Source organism: Melopsittacus undulatus, chromosome 3 (genome assembly GCF_012275295.1).
Source record: "Melopsittacus undulatus isolate bMelUnd1 chromosome 3, bMelUnd1.mat.Z, whole genome shotgun sequence".
NCBI classification, from domain to species: Eukaryota; Metazoa; Chordata; class Aves; order Psittaciformes; family Psittaculidae; genus Melopsittacus; species Melopsittacus undulatus.
Window position 1 is genome coordinate 64,900,653 of NC_047529.1, and position 25,120 is coordinate 64,925,772.

Genomic DNA, 25,120 nt, shown 5'->3' on the forward strand with positions numbered 1-25,120 from the left:
CACCACAGAGATCTATAAAGTATTTGAAATCCTACATTTAACGCTGAGAAACTGCATTACTAATAGTCACATAGGGTTTTTCACAGATTAGTAGTATGGCAATTATGAACTTGCAAGTATTTATACTCATTTTACAGTGCACTAATAAACTGTGGGGAAACAGTGTTTAAACTCTGAATTTGGAACTAGAATCTGTGTCCTTTGGCTGTAAAGCAAGCACTTGAACTGAGAAAGATATTTTGCAGTAGCAATCATAGGTCTCAAATTCTTCCTGTGCTATTGCCGGAGGGCAGCCTCCCACACAAATTCAGCATTACAATATTGAATCGAAGCTGCTGTTTGAATAATACAACTTAACATCATAGGCTATCACCAAAATAATATTTTTCTTGGTTCTTTTTTCCCCCTGCCAAACAGATATGTTTCTTGAGTGATCACATGGAATTTTAAAAATATTTTTAAAATGAGATATTTTGTATTGCTCAATGGCAAATCAGACATTACCACACATCAAAAGTATCTACCCTGAAACTGCACTGACAGGTACTGATACCTATGAGGAGAAAATCTAAATTCTAATACCATTCTCAGACCAATATTTGTAATTTTATGTGTGACCAGAGAAGAACTACTTATGGAAATCCAAAGGAAAAAAGGAAACCTCTGTGGTTTTGTGGGTTTTTTTTTTGTGTCTGTGGTTTTTTTTTGTTCTTTTTTAATATAATTTTACAATAGTTCATTTGATTCTTACTGGGTATAAATCAGTAGTCATGTAACACAGAACTGGCTAATTATTTCAGATGAGGTAAAGGGATGGCAAGCAAATTGCTTACTGTGGTGCTCTAACATGTTCTAAAACAATGAAATTGCTAATCAGATAACATACAACATGGTGATATCAAAATGGCCCAAACACAAAATTATTTTTCAAGTTTGCTTTGCAGCAAGTACTGATTCAAGAAAAATAAACTTGTTTATGAATCATGCAATGAATCTGTAGGTTAACCAGCACCTGAAATAAAAGTGCTGAAAAAACTGTACCTTTTGCTGAAAACATCCTTGTCACTAGTTACTTTTAAATTAGGATGGAATTAATTTCCTCAGTTCAAAAAGTCAGTTCTTTCAATTATTTCCTAACATCTTCTTTGGTCAATGAAAAGAGATTGTTATCTCTAGAAGGCAAACAAGTCTATTTGCCAAAACATGTTTAACACCACTTTAATTTATTACATTAGTGGAGCATTATCAAAAACACACAGAGCACCTGTGTGTGCAAACTAGACTACTTTAAGGGTTTTTTTGTAGGTAGTTTTCATTTCTTCCTCTAAAATTATGTCCAATGTAGACAGAAAGGATAAAATTTAAGATTCCACCTAAAAACAACTTCTGCATTGTCCTACAATGACAAATTATGCAGACAATTTAAGTTTTTCTTCTCTAAAACCCCTCTAAAAACCAGGTTTATTTTTGCCAAAGATAGTTAACTTTGAGGAATAAGCTTTCTTATTAACTCTGTAGGATTGTTTTTAATTTAATTTAGACATGAGAGTTAAAAATGCAAACTAGAAAATTTAAATTAGCCATCCTGATTGAATCTCTTCAAGGAAGTGCTTCTTCACCAGGAAGGAGCACTTGTTACTAGGACAAGTAAAAGCATGAAATACTAACTTTGTTGAAGAATATAATAGCATACTGAAGAATATACATCATACAAACAACTTGATGTTTAGGATGAATTTGCAGAATAATGTAACAATCACATTTCAGGCATTTCTGGCAGTGTAAGTGAGGGAATTAAGCTGTCCAAAAAAGTTTACTGAATTTGCAAGTTTGGATCCTCTCCTCTTTTTATTGTCAGACTTTCTCAATGCATTAAGATTCCTTTGCAAATTATAAAGGAAGATACTCCTAAGTGCATTGATTATGTTTTGGAAGAAGCCACAGAACTCAAAGAGAACCATTCTGTTATATGCTAAGACCTTTTCTGAAGTTTTTCTAAGGAGGTAACTCACTCCAGACATTTTGAACGCCACTTATTCCTCAAGTGATTTAGGCACATGTGGCCTTAAAAATATTTTAAATTTGGGAATTACATGGAAACTTTAAAATATTGTTGAGCAAGTTCTGCTGTCTAAAGACCAGCATTTCATACCTTAGTGGTTGGTTTATCAGCCATATTTCCCCCCAGGCAGAAAGTGCTGTGTGATAAGCTCCTTTAAACGCCTGTAACCTAAAGTGCTCTGAAATACCGGAGCATGTGTTCCAGAAGAGAACAACACCTGTGTGTGTGTCACCCTGGGTGATGCTGTGGTGTTTTAGCATAAAATCCCTCTTTGGCCATCCAACAACAACAAAACCACCTACAAAACTATGTGTGTATTTTTTCTTGTTATTTTCATTTTTTTTCAAGTAATGTGAGAGAAAAAGGCTGATTTTGAAGTTGTGTCTTTATCTTGTTTGGAATCCACACAGCCGCTCCAAGGGTTTAGTAGCTCCAAAAAACTTCTGTTCAAACACTGGATGATTTGATGCCTGGAAAGGTATAACTTAAATATTCTGTAGCTGTAGTTCAATGTATAAATTAAAAAAAAAAAAAAGTCAAAAGAGGACCTTGCTTTAAAATCATGCTGACAACTTTCCAATAGCACAAACACTGCAATTTTGTCACTTCCTTCCTTAGACACCTACAAATGAGTAGCTGCTTTGTGCAAACAATTTAGCAAGGACTCTGCTATCTCACTTCATAGAATACATAATATTGAATTCTACTCAGGTCCACTGTTTATGTACAATCAGTGTTAAAGTGTAAATGGCAAAGAATCCTGAGCTGACCTCAGGCACAGTAAATATTTTACTGTCAGTAAATATTTATCTTTGTCAATTAAATCTTACCGCTCCGTCTGGTTTGATTTTAATACAAATTGATCAGATTTATTTCAAACTCCTCCTTTTTTATTTCTGTTAAGCTTCCCTGCCCTAATCCACTCCACCCATACCTCACAGCTTCTCTTCCTATAAACAGCTTCCCATGTTCCCTAGATCTGTAAATGTTTACACAATCAACTTTTGTCACGGAGACAGTGGAATAGGCATAGTATCCCCCTTAGACAGAACAACACTTGTAAACAGGCTGGACATCCAAAAATGCTATTTCTATTTTGTTCTGTTTCCAGAAAAAAAAAATCTTTACTCCAGTCAAAAACTTTTTCATTAAACTTTTCATTTTTCTTCATTTCATTTTTCATAATGATTTTTCAAAGTTTCAGATGCACTACAAAGTTATACGATATACTGATTCTTCATAAAAAGCCAGGCACCTTAATGCCTAACAGTATTATTACATTGCAGCACAAAATAAATAATAAATAACCTTAAAAAGAGCTATTCAACTGGTCAGCATATACAGAGCAGATATTTTATGGAAAATACATTCTTTCATATAGGAATGCTTCTAGGTTGCTTATTAGCAAATAGTAATGTGGTCTTACTGGAAACAACAGTGACTAAAAAAGATACAGGTTTACTTTCAGAGGGGGTAGAAGTGACATAAGAGACAATTTCTATTAAAAAAAAAATTATTGTCCAGGATATCATACTCAGAAATTTATTACTGACTGATCCAACAAGCTAACAACAATCTGGGTTCTCTGTGTTTCACAGCTGGGCATCATCTCATAAACACAAGTCCCACAAGTCCTTTTTTAATAGTTATAGGGGTAAAAATAAATAGATAGATTAAAAATGTTACTTGATCCTTCAAACATAATACAAGCTGGGTATTTGTAAGATTACTTAACTCCCTCAGAGAGTTATAATTTCAGACTTCTTTATTTCAACAAATGAGAGGCATATCACAGAAATACACAAGCAATTCGATTGCTCAGTCATAAATTTCTTGAAGTTTTTAAAGAGCAAGAGAAATTAAAATTTTAGCATGAATAAGCCAGATTGTCATAGCTCACTGAGAAGAAAAATAAAGGATTGTGAACTAGAGGCATTTTAGAGAAATTGTTATAGTTGGTGTTTTGGAAGTACTGAAGATGAAATATCTACAACAAAGGATTTGAGTGAGAGAGGAAAATGAGTAAATAAATAATTAAAGCAGCTTTGCCAGCTTGTGCTCCTTATCTCCCAAAGAAGACTCAAGTCTGTCTATCAAGCCACCATCACTTTACACACATCTCCTTCTGCAGTCTCTCTTTACACCAGTGGTTTCAGTCAGTACAGTCAACAAGTGTTATAGAACAGTGGTTACTCAAATAAGCAAGTGAGCTGTAAAAGGAATTTAAAATTTGGTGGCATAAGAAGTGAAAAACAAATGGTGATGATGAGCTAAGATACGGAGCAATATTGAGAACATCAGGAATGTGGAAATGCAGTGAAACATTTAGAAAGAAAAGGCAATCCCAGTACAACCTGCCATTCTACTTAAATGCACTTGAGACACAAAGGGCAATTTTACAAACACATACTCAAGAATTTGCTAATAATTTTAGCTGAAGATTAGTACAGTGAACTTTTAAATATACTTGATAACAAGGTACATACATGATAGGTCAGATAGTGAGTGCCCCATGGTCATTAAATCATGAGGAAAGAAGCAGGATGAAGAAAAGCAATGGAGAATAGTACAAGACTTCAGGTGGATGCCTTTGGTATATAAGGACACACTCATACAAAAAAACATGTATGTGTTTACACACGGTGGCATGCAAGAAGAGAGCAAGCCTGGCTATGATGATACAGGACAAAGAAAACAAACTATTTGGTGAAGAACATTTGCATAATGAAACAAATATCCAGCTCATCTGTCAATCCAAAAATAGTAATTTAAAAATAACCACTGACAACCACAATCTTTTGTGAGTGTTCTCCAATTTGAAGCACAAATCAAAATAAAATCAAATAAAATGCTAATCAGAAATGAGGCATATTAGATCTGTAATATATGCAGGCTTCAGTGGCTTAGCATTTCCTAAGCTTGGATGACAGCACATTTGTTTACACACAGTATTATGGAAGAGTCATCTACTGAAGGTCAAATCTAGACAGATGTGCAAGGATTCAGAATGAAAAACCAATAACTTAGCATTTAATGTAACTTCTTCTGCCATATCAAAGGAAGTTATCTTGGCAGAGATCCTCTTCTACTTTTGTGCCAGATAAGAAATGAATCTCTTTTGCATTACCACCTTGTAGTGTTTGTGGCTGACATTTGTAGTGCACCACAGCAGTTATTGTGAGGAGCTAGGATCAAAATCATGAGCACTATCACAGAATTGAACTATTTGCAAATCACACTGATGTATTTCGTGGATAAGCAGGGATTTAGATAAGGCCTACATGTAAGACAAGTTTTTGTTTACATACACTATGTAGAATAAGGTACTGCATTTACAAACGTAAGCTAGAATTTTTTTGTAACAGCTTAGAAAAACTCAAGCTGCTGTGCTAGTGAACTTGTAGAGAATTGATTAAAATCTGTTGAGAAGAAATAATTAGCATACATGCAAGTAACAACTCAAAGTCCAAGATCACCACTGGGCAGCCATTAATCAGCCTCTTCAACGATGAGCAAGTTCAGAAAGCACTAACTCCCTCCTGCTCCTGCACACAGACCTGGTTTTTGCCTCCCACCTCACTTTTGTTTGAAAGGAAGGTAAAAGACAAGTGTATTTGAACTGACACACCAGAGGTTTCTTGTAGTGGCTTTGAGCAGTTTATTGTGAAACTTGAAGCCAACCAAGCAAGTATGTCAATGTACATCCTGCTATGAGGAAAACCCTTAAATACAGATCAAACAGAGAACAGTGAAGATGGTGACTATCAAGGAGGGAATCACACAAAAAACCACAACAACAGCACAGGGATATGTGAAATTCTTGGTTCACTTTCTTGTGACAGGTATTGCTGGGATTTATTTGCAGTACGGAGAAAGCCAATGTGTCCCTACAAGTACACAAATATCCCTCACAGGTGTAACTTTCAATATTATTCCTCGAGCAGTGCAAAGAAACCATTTTCTTTACCAGCACAGTATCACTGCCAGCAGCCCTGAGATGGACCATGGAGATGCTAACACCTGTCTGAAGTCAGATACTGGAGGTCAGAGAGACTTCAGGAGAGCATGCATTTTCTGCACCAAACATACAGCTGCCTTCAAATCACAACTGGTCAAAGCAAAAACACTCGGAGAAAGTGCACAACAGCAAGTCACTTGTAGCAGACTTGCAGACTCTTTTTTCCTGATACAAAGGACGCGCTGATACTACATGTGAGAATAGGTAAAAATAAAAGTACAAAGTGGTTGGAAAACTTATCCCTTCAGAGCAACACGTGCCCTTTTGCTATTATCATACCTATAGCAACACTAAAAGCAATGAATGACTTCAGTAAAAGTGAAAGGCAACATACTGACAAAAAAGCAGCCAGTACATGAATAAATGCACTTCTATATCCATTCCTGAGCATACAACATATGTGTACTTAAACTTCCAAATTTAAACTATAGAACTAAGGATACTATATCAACTTTTATGCAAGTGGGAAGACAAAAACTGTGTAGCAATTGTAATAGTTCTGTGGTGAAGATGGTTTCAGCATAACTTTTTTTCTACGCTCTAGTCACCAAAGTCCAGTTGTTTTACCTCTTGATATTAAGCAATGCCCAAGGTATCCCAGTGGGAGTGTTGAAAGCAGGTAGCAATTTCTCTCCAAGCTCCACTGCCTTTTTTCGAAAAATCTGGAAGTTAAGAAGAAACAAAGTGTTGGACAATGCACTGTTGTTCCTACTACATTAATTCAGATAATACCATTATTAAGTGTATACTACAAGTTATCTCAGCACAACAAAGCATCCCTGCATTTTTAGTGATGTCAAAGGAATGGAGCAGCACGTCTCATTTTCCATTACACACAGAAAGCAGAGAACCCACACAGCAGGATCATGCAGTGATGATATCCAGATGACCTGCATCTGGCATGACCAGCATCAAGCCAGAGACATCAGCGAGGCTGCACAAGCTCCGGTTTCTGCTGAGCTGCTTGCGCACTGCCTGCTGTGCCTGCCAGGTACTCCAGGGTCAGAGAGGGAGCTGTTCTCTGGGTACACTGCTAGACCCAGGCTGGCTGGTATCTCCTCCCACAGCGGTAGGGATGCAGCCACAGAAATGCCGCCTTTGCTCTGTGTGAAGTTTATTAACAGTGGCTAAGCATGCTGTGGGAACCCAGGCTGGGTTGCTTTGTGCCTGCCATACTGCGTATGTGCTCCATGGGCAGTCTGCAGACAAACCACATCAGCCCCCTCAGGAAAAAAAAGAAGAAAAACTGTATTTTTGCGGCACAACAGTCTTTAGGGACTCCTTTTATACAGCTGGCTTACACCCAGATGGTGTCAATGCCATGATCCATAAAAAAATTGGAATATATCCCTGCAGGTAACTGAGACTTCACTTATCTTTAGCATCTAAAGTGTTCCAGCTTTCATCTTAAAAACAAGAAGCAGTAAGACCCCAAACACTTAACACATGACCACAATTGGAAAACAATTTAGCATGAGGAACTTTTGTATCCACAGTAATAGTTACAAAGCTAGAACAAATAAAATTTTGCCCTCCTTCAACTACCACCTCAGCTCAAGTTACATTAACCTGACTTTTTGAGCACTAAGTGCTCTAGTAAGATAGTTTTTAATTAGAAGCAATATTGTTCCAACTTAAATATAGAAACCTATTTAGTGATTTCAATACGTGTATGTTCAAGGCCTATTTGCTTGGAATTACACTGAGATCCTATGCAACGCTGAAAGGGATTATCCCAGGTGTAGTAGCCAAGATAGCAAAGTCACCTTCATTGTTCTTCCTTTCTAATAACAGCTCCTTTCAATTATTTTTTTCTCCTCTCAGACACATTTGTGATGAATTTTTATTTATTTATGTATAAGAGATCAACTTGTACATCTGCTGCATCTTACAGTGTGGCAAAATACAGTAATTTTTTTAGAAGGAAAAAAATGCACTTTTGTTGAAGTTGGCATTGTCCATCCCTCAAGCACATCAAGGTCTCTCTGGATGACATTCCTTCCCTCCAGCGTATCAACTGAATCACACAGCTTGGTGTCATTGGCAAACTTGCTGAGGGTGCACTCAATCCCACTGTCCATGTCACCGACAAAGATGTTGAACTTTATCAGTTCCAACGCTGACCCCTTAAGGACACCACTCATTACTGGTCTCCAGATGGACATTGAACCATTGACCACAACTCTCTGCATGAAGCCATCCTGCCAACTCTTTATCCACCAAGTGGTCTATCCACCAAATTGATGACTCTCCAATTTAGAGGCAAGGATGTCGTATGGGACAGTGTTGAACGCTTTGCACAAATCCAGGTAGATGACATCAACTGCTCTACCCCTGTCCATCAGTTCCATAGCCTCATCATAGAAGGCCACCAGATTGGTCAGGCAGGATTTCCCCTTAGTGAAGCCATGCTGGCTGTCACCAAGCATTTTGTTGTTTTTCATGTGCTTAGCATGCGTTCCAGGAGAATCTGCTCTAAGAGTTTGCCAGGCACAGAGGTGAGACTGGCTGGTCTGTAATTCTCTGGGTCATCCATTTTCCCCTTCTTGAAAATGGAGGTTATATTTCCCTTTTTCCAGTATCGGGAGCTTCACCTGTCTGCCATGATTTTTCAAATATGATGGTCAGTGGCTTAGCAATTTCATTTGCCAGCTCCTTCAGGACCTGGAATTTTCTTGTGTATTTTGTGCACGAGATCCAGGGCCTTGTACACATAAATGAATGTAAAACTCTGGAATAATCATGTTACTTGTAAAAAAAACTCTAGACTCCCCCAGAGTATCTTTATGTGACACAGATCTCAAGATTTTTGTGACAATAGTCCATGATTTAGAATTACAGTAGAAGGTATTCTGAGGGATGTTAAGTCATTTGAAGCTGAATTATGGCTGGAGTCAGAAAACATTTTAAGTGGACTGCATGGAGTGCTGGGAGAAACTGGAAGCAGGACACCAAGGAAAACAATTTGCTCAAAAATCCTATCATAATCCATGTTATTTCTGGCTCCCCTGCTGATAGTGTGGATTCGCTGAGAGTTATGGATTTGTGATCTTCATCCAGCACATAATTCAGACTCCCCAAGGGTTAAAACCTTAAGGGACACTCAGAAATGCTTGGTGCAGAATATAATAATCTTTTAGTAGATTTGCCTCAGAGAAGCAAGTGACCATAGCCCACCAGGAGCATACAAACTTTCCCCTTATTACACTACCTTGGTCTGTTGAACCCAAACCTATGCTTTGCTCTTTCAGCACAAGAGAGGTCTCTTCAGCCTTTCACTACATATGGTGTAATCAACTCATCAGCTTACCTTAGTATCTCTACCCTGAAACACTGAAGTATTAACAGGAGAACAGTTAGAATGACCCTCCCAAGCAATGGACATACAAAGATCCTGAATTTCTGTAGATGCTCTTGCTGTGCAGAGTAAAACCCTATCTTTTGCTACAGATGGACCTTGTACACTATATATGTGCCATATATACTGTTTAGATGTGCATTTAAAGATAAAAGGAGGTCTCCCTTTCATAAAGCACATACATATTTAACCACAGCAGTGGCAGCCAAGCTCAGCAACTGCTGTACCTTACAGGATGTATTATTCCTTCCTCGTTAAAAAGATTACATGCGAACTCAGAAAGAGGTAAGTTACAATAATTGCTTCTGGACAAAGATGTAACATGTTAGTATCTTAATTAAAGATTTGACGCACAGCAATAATGGTTTACTTTCACATTTCTACCAACTCACTTTTTTTTCAATTATATTGCATTTCTTTTAGAAATTAACAACCTAATTGATTTCTTTTAAAATAAAATTGCCTACTTCATGGAAATGCCAAAAAGAATGCTTATCAAAAAATAACCACATCCAATATGAAGAGCTAATTTAACATGGCTGAATGACTGCTAAATCACTATCAAGCACAACAGTGTAGGCAAGAATGACAAGAATACACCACCACTCCGAATGACTGAACACCATGACAGCAACCTCATGCAGCAAAATGATGCTCTTCAGCAAAGGGAAAAGGGTGAAGATTAATAAAGGAACTGCTTTATTGTTCAATTTGCAGCTTTAACAGTTGAAAAAATTGTAATAGGAAAAGCAGGTACAGTAATTATTGCACACATTCCACAATTCTCACCGTATTTTTCTTTTGCAGAAACATCTAATATTGAACAAGAAATAAATACTGCACTGGGTAAACTATTATTTTTTTCAGATAATAAAAGTAAGTAAAGAACAGGAACTTCTACTTGATATCTCTATTGCTGACATGAATTTCAACTTTTTGGCATGCCATAATCTCTCCCCACTAGCACTCAGTAAAGTAATTTTTCAGTAAGCAAAAAGTATGACAGCCATTTCTGAGATGCACAAACTAAGGGCAGAAATAACAAGAGTACAAAACTGAGAGACATCATACATAATAAAGGAAAAGTTCTACAGCAAAACTTCCCATGACAGTGGTTATTTTGAAAGGCCTTAGGACTTTTCCTGGCCTCTCCTCATGGATGCTCAGCCAGCAGTAATAAAGGCTTATTTGCATGAAGTTCTCCAAGTGGATGAAACCTGGCAGAAGCTATCACAGCCCCGTGCCTCCACCCACCCTTCATCCCACACTTAGTTCTCACAGTTTAAATATTTTCTACAAGTCTAAAAGTCTACAAACAACTCCCAAGACCTTTATGACTTGCACCGCTGCTCTATCAAGATCAAGACTGCATAGTTTCTAAGGGAGAGGGACTGTGGAGTTATTTACCTGACATATCAGGTGATGCAATGAGCAAGCCACACTGTCACCAATCCCTTATTTTAAACTGAGAAGTCCGAGGAAAGTACTATGGCTGCTTTTAAAAAGAAACCATGCCACTAAAAATTGCACTGACATTTAACTCAACTAGATACTATACTACATCAAAGAAAATTATTCAAAGTGAAGCACTGTGACGCAGAATAGAAATGATAATTGAAATCATTGAATACTTGATCACTGTGTAACACTATAAGCTCAGGTAGGATATTAAACGCTTTCTTAAGCATTTCTTTCTAACCTAATTTTTGCCAGAAGACAGATTTTGGATGTGAGATAAACCTTCTTGTTAAATTTAAAGTATTATTAATATTTTTAAATATGCAAAACCTCTAACAAACTTGTATTATATTCACACTGCGTGACAGTCCTGTGTAAGGAGGACTCATGGTACAAGTACACAGACCCCTTCACACTCTGCAGTCCTACTCAAAATTAACACTAAAGCAAATTAGATAGTTACTATGGTCATATAATAGATTATACAGAAGATAGAGTTAGTACATTTTCTATTCAGATGTACACTTATATTAGTAGGCTGTGAATTGTTAGTTAAAATAAGCTCAGTGCTCAGTAAAGCAGCACCTTCTTTATTCTTTGAGTTAGCAATCTCAAGTGCCTTACAAACACAAAAGTCACTCCAAGCCACCACCATTACTCCAAGCCGTAAGTGGTAACACATGAATAAGAAAGGCTGTGCACGCTTGGCTTTCCTATTACTGTCCATTCCACAGGTAATGCACACACCAAGCCAAGAGGCAAAACATTATTTTCTCATTCTATTAGACTTTTTTAATTGTTCTTTAAATACATAGAGATATTTTTGGTCTTCATAAGAGAGAATAAACTAACTTGGGAACTTCCCCTACCACACAATCACTGCACACAAGATGCTAGGAGGCATGCTTTTGCGCAGCACCATACCTAGGGATGTTGTAAATCCCAATGCCGGAAGTCATCCACTTCCTCAGGAGCTATGCATCTTTCATTCTAGTAGGACTGCTAGCACTCTTACTGAAAAAGCTAAAGAAAGTAACCACATTTACATATACAGTACTTCCATCAGCAGTTTTCCTACAGTAATTGTTTTTCTAATAAAAATTTCCTTTTTCTTTTTCTCAAATGTGACCTCAATTCAGTGAGGCACTCTGGCTTACAAAAATTTTTTGGATATGTGGTTTCTTTTTGGTTCTGCTTACTTTGTGCCACTTATGCAAATGCACAAGTTTGTGTGTGAATTAGGACACAAAGAAGTTGTGATTTTAATGACCTATATTTTCCAAATACCCACTTCATTTAAAACAGTTCTCTCATAACCTTGTTGCATGCAGATACCAAAAGTGTGTTTTGTGAATTTTGCTTTTAAATGGCTTTACAGAAGAAGTGTATCTCTTTTGAAACAGATTGTTAAAAGAGGTCATACATCCAGAACTGCTTGCTCATAGTTAGAAGACCCAATCCCACAATCAGTCAGGTTTTACAAACTTGTGTCCATTATCAAATCTTGTTTAGGGTAAACAGTGTTCCCACAGAGAAATGAGGATCTGCCTGCACAGACGCAACTGCAGGGCTAAGACCAGAGCTATCATCTGGTGAGCACTGACTTTCATTATAGTGCAAGAATGTTAACTTCTCTGCATAAACAAAAACATTTCCTCTGGCTGGAATGACAAACCCCTTTGAAAATGTTAGATTACCTCATCATAGATTTAATTGCTGTCGCTAATCAGGAAGAAAAGAAAACACAGGAAACAAAGAAATGATCTTGAATTGCGTATGAGGCACGTATAATTAAAAAAAGAGCGTAACATGGTACAATATCATAAATCAAAGAGCAGCCAGAATTCTGCCTTAAAAAGACCTCCATATGAGGGAAACCAGAAAATAAATTGCAACATCAAAGGAAATAGTCCTTCCTTTTTTTTCAGTTCACAAAGACATTTTCTTCACTTTTCTAATTGTGTCAAATTAAACATCTTTCATTTTTGTATTATATTTATAGATAGAAACTGACAAGCCACTAAGTAAGATTTATTGCTTTTCTTCCTGTACCTGACTGCCTTCCCTAGTAGGGTAAGGAAAGAATATTTCAGTGCAAAAGCAAGAAACAAGAGCAGAAAAATGAACAGGGACAGGTCGCTTTGCTGCTCTTTAGAACACTGAATAGAAATCCTTTCAGTGTAACAAATGTTGATTTAGGTTTAAAGTGATCTGCCAACAAAAGAGAACTCTCTTAGAAGAATTTGGTCCTATACCTTCTTCCCTGGAAGACAAGCCAGGATTTTTGCTATGTTTGCATTTGTTTTATTTTTACAATGAAGAGTTAGAAATGTTACAAAAATTGTGGCACTCCACCTAACATACCAGAACACCTGAAATACAGTAAGCTGAATTCTTCCATTACCTTCAATACCAAGTGATATGACACTGAAGTATCATGTTTGAAACCATTTCCTGTAACGTATTTTCAGTGTTTACGGCACCTGGATAAGTTACCCAGCTGCCGGCATTAATTCAGCAGCAATTACTGCTTTTAAAATTACTGTCACCTTGACACTAGCAGGTGGTTTTGAGTTTCATTTCATTCAGTCTTCACTTGCAGCTGGCTGAACAAAGACAGTTATGAATTTACCTGTGCTACAAGGTGAGGAGACAGTTAATAACATTCCTGGAAACAAGTGCTGGAATGGGTCACATCAGTGTAGTAACCAGTACCAACATAAGGAGCTCAATGGACTTCATTTCGGACTTTCAAGCCATAGTAGTAATTATTGTACACCCAGATCCAGAAATGCTGAAAGTGTGTTTTCAGCATTTTCCTCAGAAAAGAGACTGGGCCCAAGACCAGCTTGCTAGCTCTGAGCAAGCACCAGTCCTGCTGGACCTAAAGGGAGCACACATGAAATGCCACACCAATGCATGAAGCCACCACGAGCCTATGGCTGCACCCAACCTCATGTTTTCTTACCAGGATACAGAAGAGGACAGTTCATTAAAAATGAGTGGCTCTGCTTGACACTACACCTACAATGGCCAAAAAGACAGAGCTAACTAGCATGAGTGCAAATGTTGACAGCAGCCAGCATCATGCTCCTCAGCACCCTGCATGTTGAGGAAGGTTTCCAGTTTTCAAGCGCAGATTCAAAAAGTACCTTTGCCCATCCTTATTACTTTGTCCAGAGCTAATAAGCCTCCCCTCAATCCCCAAGACTGAAGGGTCACTGGTGGCTGAGCAGAGCAGGGCTGGCTCTCCCTGGGTTGCACCAACATGAAATTCAGAAGAATGTCTGGATGTGGGAAGTTTCCCTGCAGAGGCAAGGTGGTGCTTCTGCACTAAACACCCTAAAGCATCCCACACTGACTGTGCTGATCAAGCCAAACCCACCAACAGGAGCATCCAAGGAACAGCCAGCCCAGACAGCAAGGACATGACTATGTGCTGGAAATTTAAGTTTCCACCAACTCTGTAAAAGCAGCATGAAGAAAAGAAAGTGCTCTTTAGCTTTTTTACAAAGCATGGTTTGCACACCTTGATATGAGAAACCTGACTGGACAGGGCAGCATTTTATTTTATTGGGAGTTTGAACAGGCTTCCTCCCTGGGGATTATCAAAACACAACATGCTGGGTTTCTCCCCCATCGGGATGCCAGCAGAGGGAGCACAAGATAGGCTGCTAACACAGCACAGAGCAGGGGCATCTTTGGGTTAGGAGATGTCAGAAATCTCAAGAAAAGGACAAAATTAAACAACAAAACCCCACCCTTAGTTTGGTAATTAATCTCAGATGGTCTCATTAAAATTCTCAAAGCAGCATTAGTTTCCATACAAATCTCTCCCTCAGACATACAAACAGTATCACAGCTGTATAAAGCAGGAGGGATGTTTCGTTTAAAAATAATGACAATCTCCAGCCGTTCTCACAATCCTGCTCAGCTTTACCATCATACAGTGTTGGGCTGGAATGTGTTACAAGCAAGTGATTTTCAGCAGGGAGAGCCTGGAAAATAGAGTCCTGTAGTTAACAGGGAACTTTCTACACCAATCTAAGGCTGAAACAGCCACAGGATAGTAATTATAATGAGAGCTTCAGTATGGGAATCCAAACTTACATGTGACATATATGCAAGAGCAGCAGGTATCAGAAAGCTCAAACCTTGCAAAAGCTCTTGACACCCAAGATGAAGTGGCCATTCAGGTGTACATAAGTTTCCAGCTTTTGAAAATCATGATTGTAGAAGTATGTAAACAACCTCACTGGAGAGATTCAGGCAGCTTGTGACACCTCTGAGCAACAATGATCCCATCTACAAACTGCTAGAGTCTTTTTCACAACTTGAGGAAATAAAAACAACCACGGGTAAGCCTTTAGATTTGTACTACTCTGTACAATACTCAGTACACTGGTCACCAGCCCATAGAAGCAGATATACTTTACAAAGATCCTTATTACAAAAAGTAGATTATAATTTTTTTTGGGGGGGGATAAAAAATCCCTTCCTTAATTCAATTAGCTTGCTTTTGTTATGGTTTCACTGATGGCAAGAAAATTAATTTGCTTTTCTAGCTGATTATTGTACCCAAGAAGCCCCATAGTACCATGAAGAATCCCCCCCTGCAGAAAAGACTGTCGAGAACTTAATCAAATGGAAGTAACTGGATTAGTGAGAGATTTCCAGATTTAATCCAAATGTACATAGCAACAAGCACAAAATCCCTCAAGTTATCAGCAGTAGCTAACATACTTCAGTTATTTTTTTACGAAAGAATTTCTAAGTAGATACATTGTGCTTGAAAACCTTATATGTTAGGCCAGTAATATGAGATGAACTGGCAGAAAGAACGCAAGGCATAAACCAAAGAAACATACAGTAACTTATACACATGTAACTTGAACATTAAAAACTGTAATGAAGGAATTGCTAAATAATTTCAGAATTAAAAAAAATAAGGAAGAGCTTGTTCCAGTTATATTTAGTTATTTCCTTTTGTGCTATACATGTGTATTTTAGATTGATTGCACAGACATAAACTCCAAGAGCTTTTTACCAGGAAGAACTTTAAGACCAAAAGAAAAAATGTAACTACTAATTTATCTACTAATGTCAAGAAAGCATTAGGTTTTTTAAAGCTTATGTATACGTGCACAATTAAAAGCTAGAACCCATTAGTTTACCTGGAAAGCTCATGAACTGACCATTTAATAATATCTCTGTTGTCATAATTCAAGAAAAGCCAGTGATGAACATAGTAAACAAACCTCAAGCTATTATAAAAGGAATTTGTTAGGTGTAAATCCTTTGGGAATTCCTCACCCCAAACTCAGAGCAGGCTCAGTTTTTCAAGAGGTGTGATATACAGAGTGCATAATGAGTAATGAGTTGGATTTGCTGCATATGCGCAAACAACTGTGTGCTGGCAGCTGCCTCCTGTGGCCCAAACCACAGGTAGCAAGGCTCACTCCTACAAAAGCCGTGCTCAAACCTTAAGATTCTGAAATCCCACACCACCCCACATAAATAAATTAGAAAACAGCTCAGTGTCAATCAATCAGTGTCAAGACTTAGGATGCCAGTTTTGCATCCCATCAGCAGCAGAAAGCCTGGAATCCCAGTTCTGCAGTCAAATAAAGCATGTGTTTCTAGCAAGGGCAGTTGCAAAGCTAGCAGGCATTAAAACTGTCAGCAGCCCATGATGGAGCACTGAGCACACACACCTAAGAACTAGTGGAAGTTTCAAATCTCTGCTTTTATCCAATATCCACATAACTGGAACAGGATATGAACCCATTATATACCTATTAACACTATCGTATATCCTGCTTTGAACAACAGGCAACACTGTAAGAGGCACCATGAAACTGCATAACTGAAGGATGAACACACTATCAGTAAAAAAACTCCTTCCCAATACCCCCCATCCCCAACAAAACAACCACCCCTCCAACCTGTGGAAGTCCGATATTCAAATGCTTGGATGCTGATGAGAAACACTGTCAGCCCTAGGAGCAACTCTTCGACTAACACCAGGCAGGGATGTAAAGAGCACAAAATGTACCATGTATTTAGAGCTCAGGTGTTCTACAGTTAAGGAAGATGACACATGTATTTGAAAACATATTGGATGTAAGTAAATATGAATGAAATTAGAAATATGGCATATACAATGCAAACTCATTATACTATGAAGCGATACAGAAAACATCTGGATGTCATCTTAGAGATTTGTGTTTTTCCTGATTAAGAAAACAGCTGCCTTAGTAAAATTACTCATATCCACTAGTAATGAAGAGTATCTTTTAGCAGAATTCCTCTGTTAAGCCACAAGCATCTGCTTCCTAATTTTCTTTTTATTTAATCATGTGTACCCAGCCCAAGTGCTGTAACAACAAATTTAAATAGCTGCCTCATTTTACATTTTGCAAGCTATCATATCTAAACAAAGAATAACACTTTGCATATGAAACTCTCCTTTCAAGCAGGTGACCATTGAGAGGTGATTTGCAATACCATCTGTGTGAAAGCAAGGCGTGGGATGGAGGAGCCTAATAAACTTTGCATGGTGAATCAATAATTACATACTTAATGTAGCATAAAATGCTAACAGAAGATTCAGTCCTGGCCTTGTAAATACAATTGTATCTTTAATTCTGATAGCATTAAAGTGATTCAGAGCAATACCTTCACTCCAAAGTATGCTCCTAGTCCATGGTGGCAAGCATAGAAAAAGCTGAAATCACTGCATAGGTAAAGGTTATTCTATTTGCTTTTTACAGTTAAATGAACAGCAAATTAAGAGCTGTTTCAGCCAGTGTTACGTGATACTTGTAAGTCTTGTCCTGGTGTTAATGGATTTTTAAATGATGCTTATCAAATATGCAAGTAGAACAACATGAACAGGGTACGAAGTATGCCCACTTTAATTCTTCTTCAGCTCAATTTTTTCCTAAATTCATTTACACACTTTAATATTTTTCTCCAACCTCAGAATAATAGCTTAATGAAACAACTCTTAACAGTTGGAATCAAAATGATTCTTGGACAGAAGGGTGCAAGACTCAGGATCTCTCATATTCTGTCATCTTCCTTGCATTGACCACATGGCTACTTGCAGAGCAAACCTGGTCAACATGCTAAGCCAAGAAAACAAAAATAACTACTCTGTCTTTTTGTTCTGGTCCTCCTCAGAAGGGCAGTCTTCCTGAATCACCACAGTCTCAATCTGACACCATCACCAGTATTTTAAGTCAGGCATTTGTATAATCCAGAAGCCAGCTCAGGGCTTGTTCCTTTTGGAAAGAGTTATTTCTATTGCTGGTGTCATGGCCCTAAAAAAGCAGATGTTTCTTTTCCCCTGTTCTTTTCATGAAAAGTGCTCCAGATAGCCAAGGGGCTGTGTTTTCATTAAGCTGCGAGTGAAACTTCAAAGAATCACAGAAGGGTTGAGGTTTGAAGGGACCCTGTGGAGGTCATCTAGTCTGACCCCACCTGCTCAAGCAGAGCCACATAGAACCAGTTGCCCACGACTAAGCCCAGATAGCTTTTGAGTATCTCTTAGGATGGAGACTTCACAACTTCCGTGGGCAACCTCTGCAGTGCTCGGTCACCCTCATCACAGTAAAAATGTGTTCCTTGATGTTCAGAGGAAATCTTCTGTGCTTCAGTTTCTGCTGAATGTTATATATAAATGTTATACATATATTGTGGTAGAGCATTAGGGCTTGCACAGGGCAGTGTCATAGAACAGTCCTAAGTGACTTTTGTCTGGTGTAAACATTGGAACAACTATTTATCAGCAAGTCTCCTCTTGTAAGGTAGTAGTGGCTTGCCTTAGAAAGAAGCAAGCTATAATCTAATAACAACTGAGAACCAGCAAACTATAATGAAGGTGACAAAAGGACTAGGACAAAGAACAAAGCAGGATGAAAATCCAAACTGACAAATTTGAATACCAAAGTTTTAAAACATACTCGGCACAGAATTGTGGAGTTCCAGAAGTTACACAGTCTTCATTAATCACAAAAAGCTTAAATAGTCTCATTTGCATTGAAGTTTACTCTAATGCCCTTTACCAGAGATTCTCTGTTCCTCTTCACACTTGGGCAATTCTACTCACCATTAATTTGATGTGTTCATGGCTACAAGTAGAATAAATTAAAACCTACTCTTTTAGAGTGTTTCTTCTACTCTTTAAACATAGATCAAATTGTTATGGTTTAACCCCAGCCAGCAACTAACTACTGCTCAGCCGCTTGCTCATTCCCCAGCCTCCCCCATGCCCTAGGAGAATAATAAGGTTGAGATAACAATAGTTTAATAACTGAAATAAAGTAAAATATAACAATAAAGACAATACCAGTAATAGCCAAAAGAGAGGGAGGAATAAAACCCAAGAAACACAAGTGATGCACAATGCAATTGCTTACCACCTGCTGACTGATACCCAGCCCATCCCTGACCAGCAATCAGTCCCTTCTGGCCACCTTCCCCCAGTTTATATACTGGGCATGATGTTCTGTGGTATGGAATACCACTTTGGTTAGCTTGGGTCAGGTGTCCTGTGTCTGCTTCCTTCTGGCTTCTTGTGCCTCTCCTCAGGGGCACAGCATGAGAGACTGAGAAGTCCTAGATCAACAACTAAAACATCAGTGTGTTATCAGCATTGTTCTCAGACTAAAGCCAAAACACAGCGCTGCACCAGCTACTAAGAAAAAAATTAACTCTATCCCAGCCAAAACCAGGACACAAATATAAATGAGCATTCACTGAAAATGAATGTTTTATATTAAGGCTGTCCCATGTTTAAACAGTAAAGTGCTTCTTTTAATCCTTATGCTATGATTGAAATTGACACAGGAATTTCCAGATTTTGTGATCTCAGATACTGGAAACATCATAAATATTTTAAAAAGTAAAATGATCACAAAGTGACGAAGACAGTGCCAACTGTCACTCTGCTAGATTTACAGCTTAAGAACAAGCCATTTGATCATAAAACAGCCTGATCTTTTCCTACCACCAGCAGCTACAGACTACTTCCGTTTTATATAAATGGAAAAGGAGCCGAGAGTTTTATATGTTCCAGCCCTAATATTTTAGTGGTTTCTCAGATTACAAATAAATGTTCCTATATTTCACAACTGCAACCATCATAGAAACTGCTTCTTTAATTTTTTTTGGACATAAATTCCATTGAAAACAATGGGATTGACAAGGTGCCCATTTGGGTAAATTCAGATGGATTTGCAGCTGTGCAAATAGCTTAGCTTGACTCCATGACAGGTGAGTTCTGTAACACTAGCAGTTGCATTGATGATCTGTTCCTAAGAAATTACTTTTCAGGGGAGAGGAATGTGTTAAAATTTAGTAGGCTCTGCAGGTTCCTTCCTTCACCAGACCCCTGACATACCATACAGCTGGCTTTTTATAGAATCAGAATAGAATCAAGTAACAAGAAAAAACTTCTTTTGTATAGCAGGAAAGGAAGATGATGGCTTCTTAACTCAGTGCTTGCTTTCTTATTGTTCAGATTTCTCTGAAAGACAATAGTTACTGAATTGTATGCTGAATAACAGGCACATCAAAAACAAGCCTAAATAAAGTGCTTGTGTACTTTCCTTAAATTAAATATAAGAAATGTGAACTCTCTTGTAGTTCTTTTTATGTAAGCCAAACAGGAGGCTTCAAGAGAGAACTATGATTTAAGAAGCTGCTTTTATGTTTTAAGTTAAACCATCAGACAGACTAATTCAATTCCTTTCTGTTTACTGTAAGAGTATTTCTCTTACTGGACAAACCATAAAACTAAAGTGACTAAAACATAAGAGGGCAAGCAGACATTTCCCATTCTTAAGAGAAAGAAACAAGTGCTCTCACTGAAGAGCAGTGCTGCCAGCAAGTCATAAATTTGTGAGCAATTCAATAGATTCTCTGATTTCCCTCCAGTTAAAACTTCTTTTACAGTTAAAACCTCAAAATTATTCCTGTAATTAAACAGCCATAAGATGTTTTCTTCAAAGGTTAACATTATTTTTGAATGCAGTGTATATTTGGAGGAAATAACAGAAGGACTCATAAAGATTTAAAGTATGCATATCAGCATACATAGGCATTGTTGCTTGGTTTTCCATCCCCCCACCCTGAAACAATGGCAGAGAAAAAGACATGACAGTCTCATAAACTCTCAATTTTTACCAAAATTCATGACATGGTTTTAGTGTCTTTCTTTATTCTTTGACTGAACACAGCCATTCCTAGAGAGAATACTTTGCAAGTTTCACTAAATTATTTTTACATTTGTTGGTATGTAAATTAAAACATTACAGTACCTTGAACTGTAATTTCAAGTTGGAACTATATATTAAAAGAAGTCTTAAAAGTAAGATTTAAAAAGGGACATCTTAGCACCAGCTACAGTCATTACTTCTATTATCAGCTGTCATAGTCTGTCAAGAAAAAATTGGTTGAGCAAGGAGTTCTTCTTGTTATCTCAGTAAGTCTTTACTTTTGGCCTTGGGTCAGTTAATAACCATATTAACTTAACATACAACCTTCAAGCAAATCAGAAAGGCTGATGGCATTTAACATTGAAGTAAGTCTGCCCAGATGTACAAGTACCATCCTCAGTCTCCTGCAGTCGCATGGCAATGCTTGCCCAGAGCACCTCAGCGGTTATTGATCTTGCCTGGAATCAGGAAGATTATTTGTTCCTCCCTCTAGAATATAAATGGAAATAAAAGCAACTCTGGAGAGAAAAGACTGCACAGAGTCTGAATGATGTTTGTAAGCACACTACAGCAGCAAATGCTGATGAGGAGGTTTGAGTTATTCACTGATTTTGCATGATAAAAGCAAAAAGATTGAAATTGTTTCTATACTATGAATAGTGTTTTTAAGAACAAGTTGGGGAAAATAGCATCCTTTACAAAATGGTATTGTGAGCTGCTGACTGTTCTGCAGCTGTTGGTTAGAAGAGAACAAAAAAGTTTTCAAAGAAAAATAGAAAAGAATGAAGTTCATAGCATTTTCTTTTTATATGATGATCCTGAGGATCTACTGGGCTGTAAAATTATCTAGTCATGCTTGCAAAAATTAAGGACAAGTTGTCCCCAAAGGGACAACACAGTTTTAATGGACTAACTGGACTGAACCAGCTTCCAAAAACAACTAGTATGGTTATTTTGCTTAGCATGCAAAAGCAGATGATTGCCCAAAGGCTGAAGAAAAGAAACAAACCAAACATCTAGTTCTTCAGATTAACTTGTTACAGAGCCTTTTCAGTAGTTCAATGCATCTGAATCATAAGAAACAATGGAACCTGCCCTCGATGCCAGAAGATTACTTTCTATTAATTGAAGGTTGAGACTCTACTCCAGTAACACTGCTGCTGGAATGATCTTCCTTGTTTGCTTTAGATTTTGTCATTTTACACAAGGTTGTGTTTTTTTGGATGTTAACATAAGCTTTTGACTCTTTATGTAGCTAAATGATAAAGAGTCCTCTCATACTGTAGTGTCTTATTTAGCTACCATTTGAAGGAGTTAACCAAGGACAAGTGAGTTACTGTAAGTAGAGGTGTTGTGTGAAGAATATCAGAGCTGAACACATCAAACAGAATCCAAGTTCTTCAGAATATCTGACCACCTCCTGACCTCTCATACCTTATGCTTTACTAGAAAATTAAACAGTAAGATACCTAACCAGCTAACACCTGTGGGAAATCAAAAGTGTAACAGTTGTTGACAAAAGACTTGCAATGTAAACAGTGAGCTAAGAAACTGAATCTGCTGTTTAAATACATCCTAAACTGTTTTTCCTTGAGGAAAGCAATTAAGATTTATACAAAACACGGGTGTTACATACTACACCTCTTCACCTCTTTTTCACCTTTCAAATCTTCAAGGCAGTGATTTTCTTTATCCTTTTCTCAGTCTTTGGCTTAAGCAAACTTTGCCTATTTCTACGATCTTTGCCCTACGCAAAATGAGCTCTTATATTGATTGATCAGAGGAAAAAAAAGATCTGTTTTTCAAACACTTCATGACAGCTGCACTTAGGTGCCATCACCTGCCAAATCCCAAATCCTCTTTGGCATCCATTGTGCAGGAAGTGGCACAGGATTTTTCACGTGAACATTTTTTACAAATTCCTTCTCAATCATTTGCACATAGGCTTCAAATACACTCTGTACAGCAGGGGCAAGCTTTTGGCATAGAAGACAGGGCTGCACTCATTTGTCAATCATTCATCAATATTATTCAACTGTTGCATTTTTACAAACAATGCAAACAAATAGCATGTGGATTCCTGAATTTGCAAAAGATCTAGGGAAAAGCTCCCTCCTCATCTTTCCTTTCAAATGTTTCAGATTTCTGTTGTTTGAAAATCACAAACAATATATCCTGCCAAAAAACCACACAGGCCAATTAGCACTCTCCATAAATTGACCCCAAGAGCTCATGCTAACTTAAAGCTAGTGAACGTTGTTTATATCTGTTCCAGGTTTGATCTGCTGAGCAAGATGTATTGCTAAATCCAAAGAAGACTAAAGGAATATCTGTTTTTTCTGCAACAAAGATGCCATTATCTGTACCTATTTCTGAAGGCATGAAGAGCACAGAAGAACAGCAATGATGTCTGTTTCTGATTTCAGGCATTCATTTTCTCAATGATTTTGAGTCAGCATGAAGCAGCAGGACTTGCATGTAGCACAAAGTGCTGTTTTGTAACAAATCTCTAATCTGATCCTTCAAACAACAAGTTGGATAAGAAACTTAACCAATTTAATCACACATTTCTATACACTTGATTTATAATTAAAATACATAGAGTTAATTAATACTTACATAGTCTTTAATATAAGTAAATTAAATTTTTATAAAAAGGTACCAAAGTAGAAGGATTCTTTGCTAAAATCAGATCTGGGAATCTGATGGAATACCTTTAGTAGTTGCCAATAGAATGAAAAACGCAGAAATCTTCTACTGGATGGACAGTTTATGCTTTTATCTTCTCCAAGCTAATAAAGAGAGGGTGCTTTATCTTCTACTTAACCCCCAGCTTAATGAAAAATAACCTCTGTATCAGACCCAGTCTATGGAGACAAAGCACAAAATGGAATCTTACATAAAGTAACTATACACTGTGAAAGATTTAAATGAAGAAATAAAGAGTTACTCCATGCCTAGAGTAAAATGCTGGTATATACAATTTCCCCCTGTACTTCTTGGGGAAAAAAAAAAAGAAAAAAATCAGTACGATGATTCAATAACATTTATTATTTATCACCTAACTGAACTTTTATAATATATCCACAGAGAGAATACACTTTCAAAATTTTTTTTATATAGCCTAGAATTAAAGGAGGGTAAATTAATGCTGATCTACTCCCTCTGTCTCCACTGACTGAGGTATTTTTATGTGGCTTTCTTTTGCAGAAAGAAGTCAAATTCTCAGATGCAGTTATACATATGGATTATTCTTTAAATATAGCTAGGATACTTGAAACAACACTACTTGTAAATGGCTCCACAGAACCCTGTATTTAACCCTATTTTGTACATTTCCTGTTGAATTTACAGAAGAGAACAATCCCCCCAACTCTTTAGGCAAAGTTTTTACTCTTTTTTATTTTTCCTTTATGACTGCAGTTACATTTGATGCTGCAAAATGACAGAACTGAATACTGAGACAAATGTCTTAGAAACTGAAATTTGCGGATGCACGATGACTGTGAATAACATATTATGTCTTCTGTATAGTATATTAACCCTCACACAAAGAATTCTTCTGGGTCTCTCTAGAGCTGCTCCTCAAAAGTAAAGAACCCACACTAGTATATCTGGTAAACATGCCCTCTCCAACTGTGCTGTACAGCCACAATCAAGTAAAACTGCAGGAGCTGGTTGAGAGCCAAATCCTCAGAACAAACCAGCTCTCTCTCAGCTGCTTGAATTCTACTTAATAAAATAGCTCATGAGCTCATGTCAAACACACCAGCTGTTACAAACACAATTAGACATTACTTAGCTCTCATTATCATCCATTCTACTTTCTAACAGTTTACCAGCTTTAGTACCAGACTACAGTAGTTTGAAGGTGAGTAGGGATTCTCGTTAATGTAATGACCAATAAAGCCTTTTGGTCTAGTTACTTCTAAAGTCAATACATGAATGCAAAAACATGTCCAAGAAATTTGCCATGTGACAAAATAATTTTTTTGTTGTTT

At 37.5% G+C, this 25,120-nt stretch overlaps 1 protein-coding gene across 1 annotated transcript in view; it reads right to left on the reverse strand.

The window, feature by feature from the left end:
- The window catches only part of MAN1A1 (mannosidase alpha class 1A member 1), a 143,557-nt gene that overhangs the window by 55,007 nt on the left and 63,430 nt on the right, over positions 1-25,120 (reverse strand). Inside the window, exon 5 of the mRNA XM_034060992.1 lies at positions 6,648-6,742. Within this exon, the coding sequence (XP_033916883.1) occupies positions 6,648-6,742 (95 nt within the window). The remainder of the gene's footprint in view (positions 1-6,647; positions 6,743-25,120) is intronic.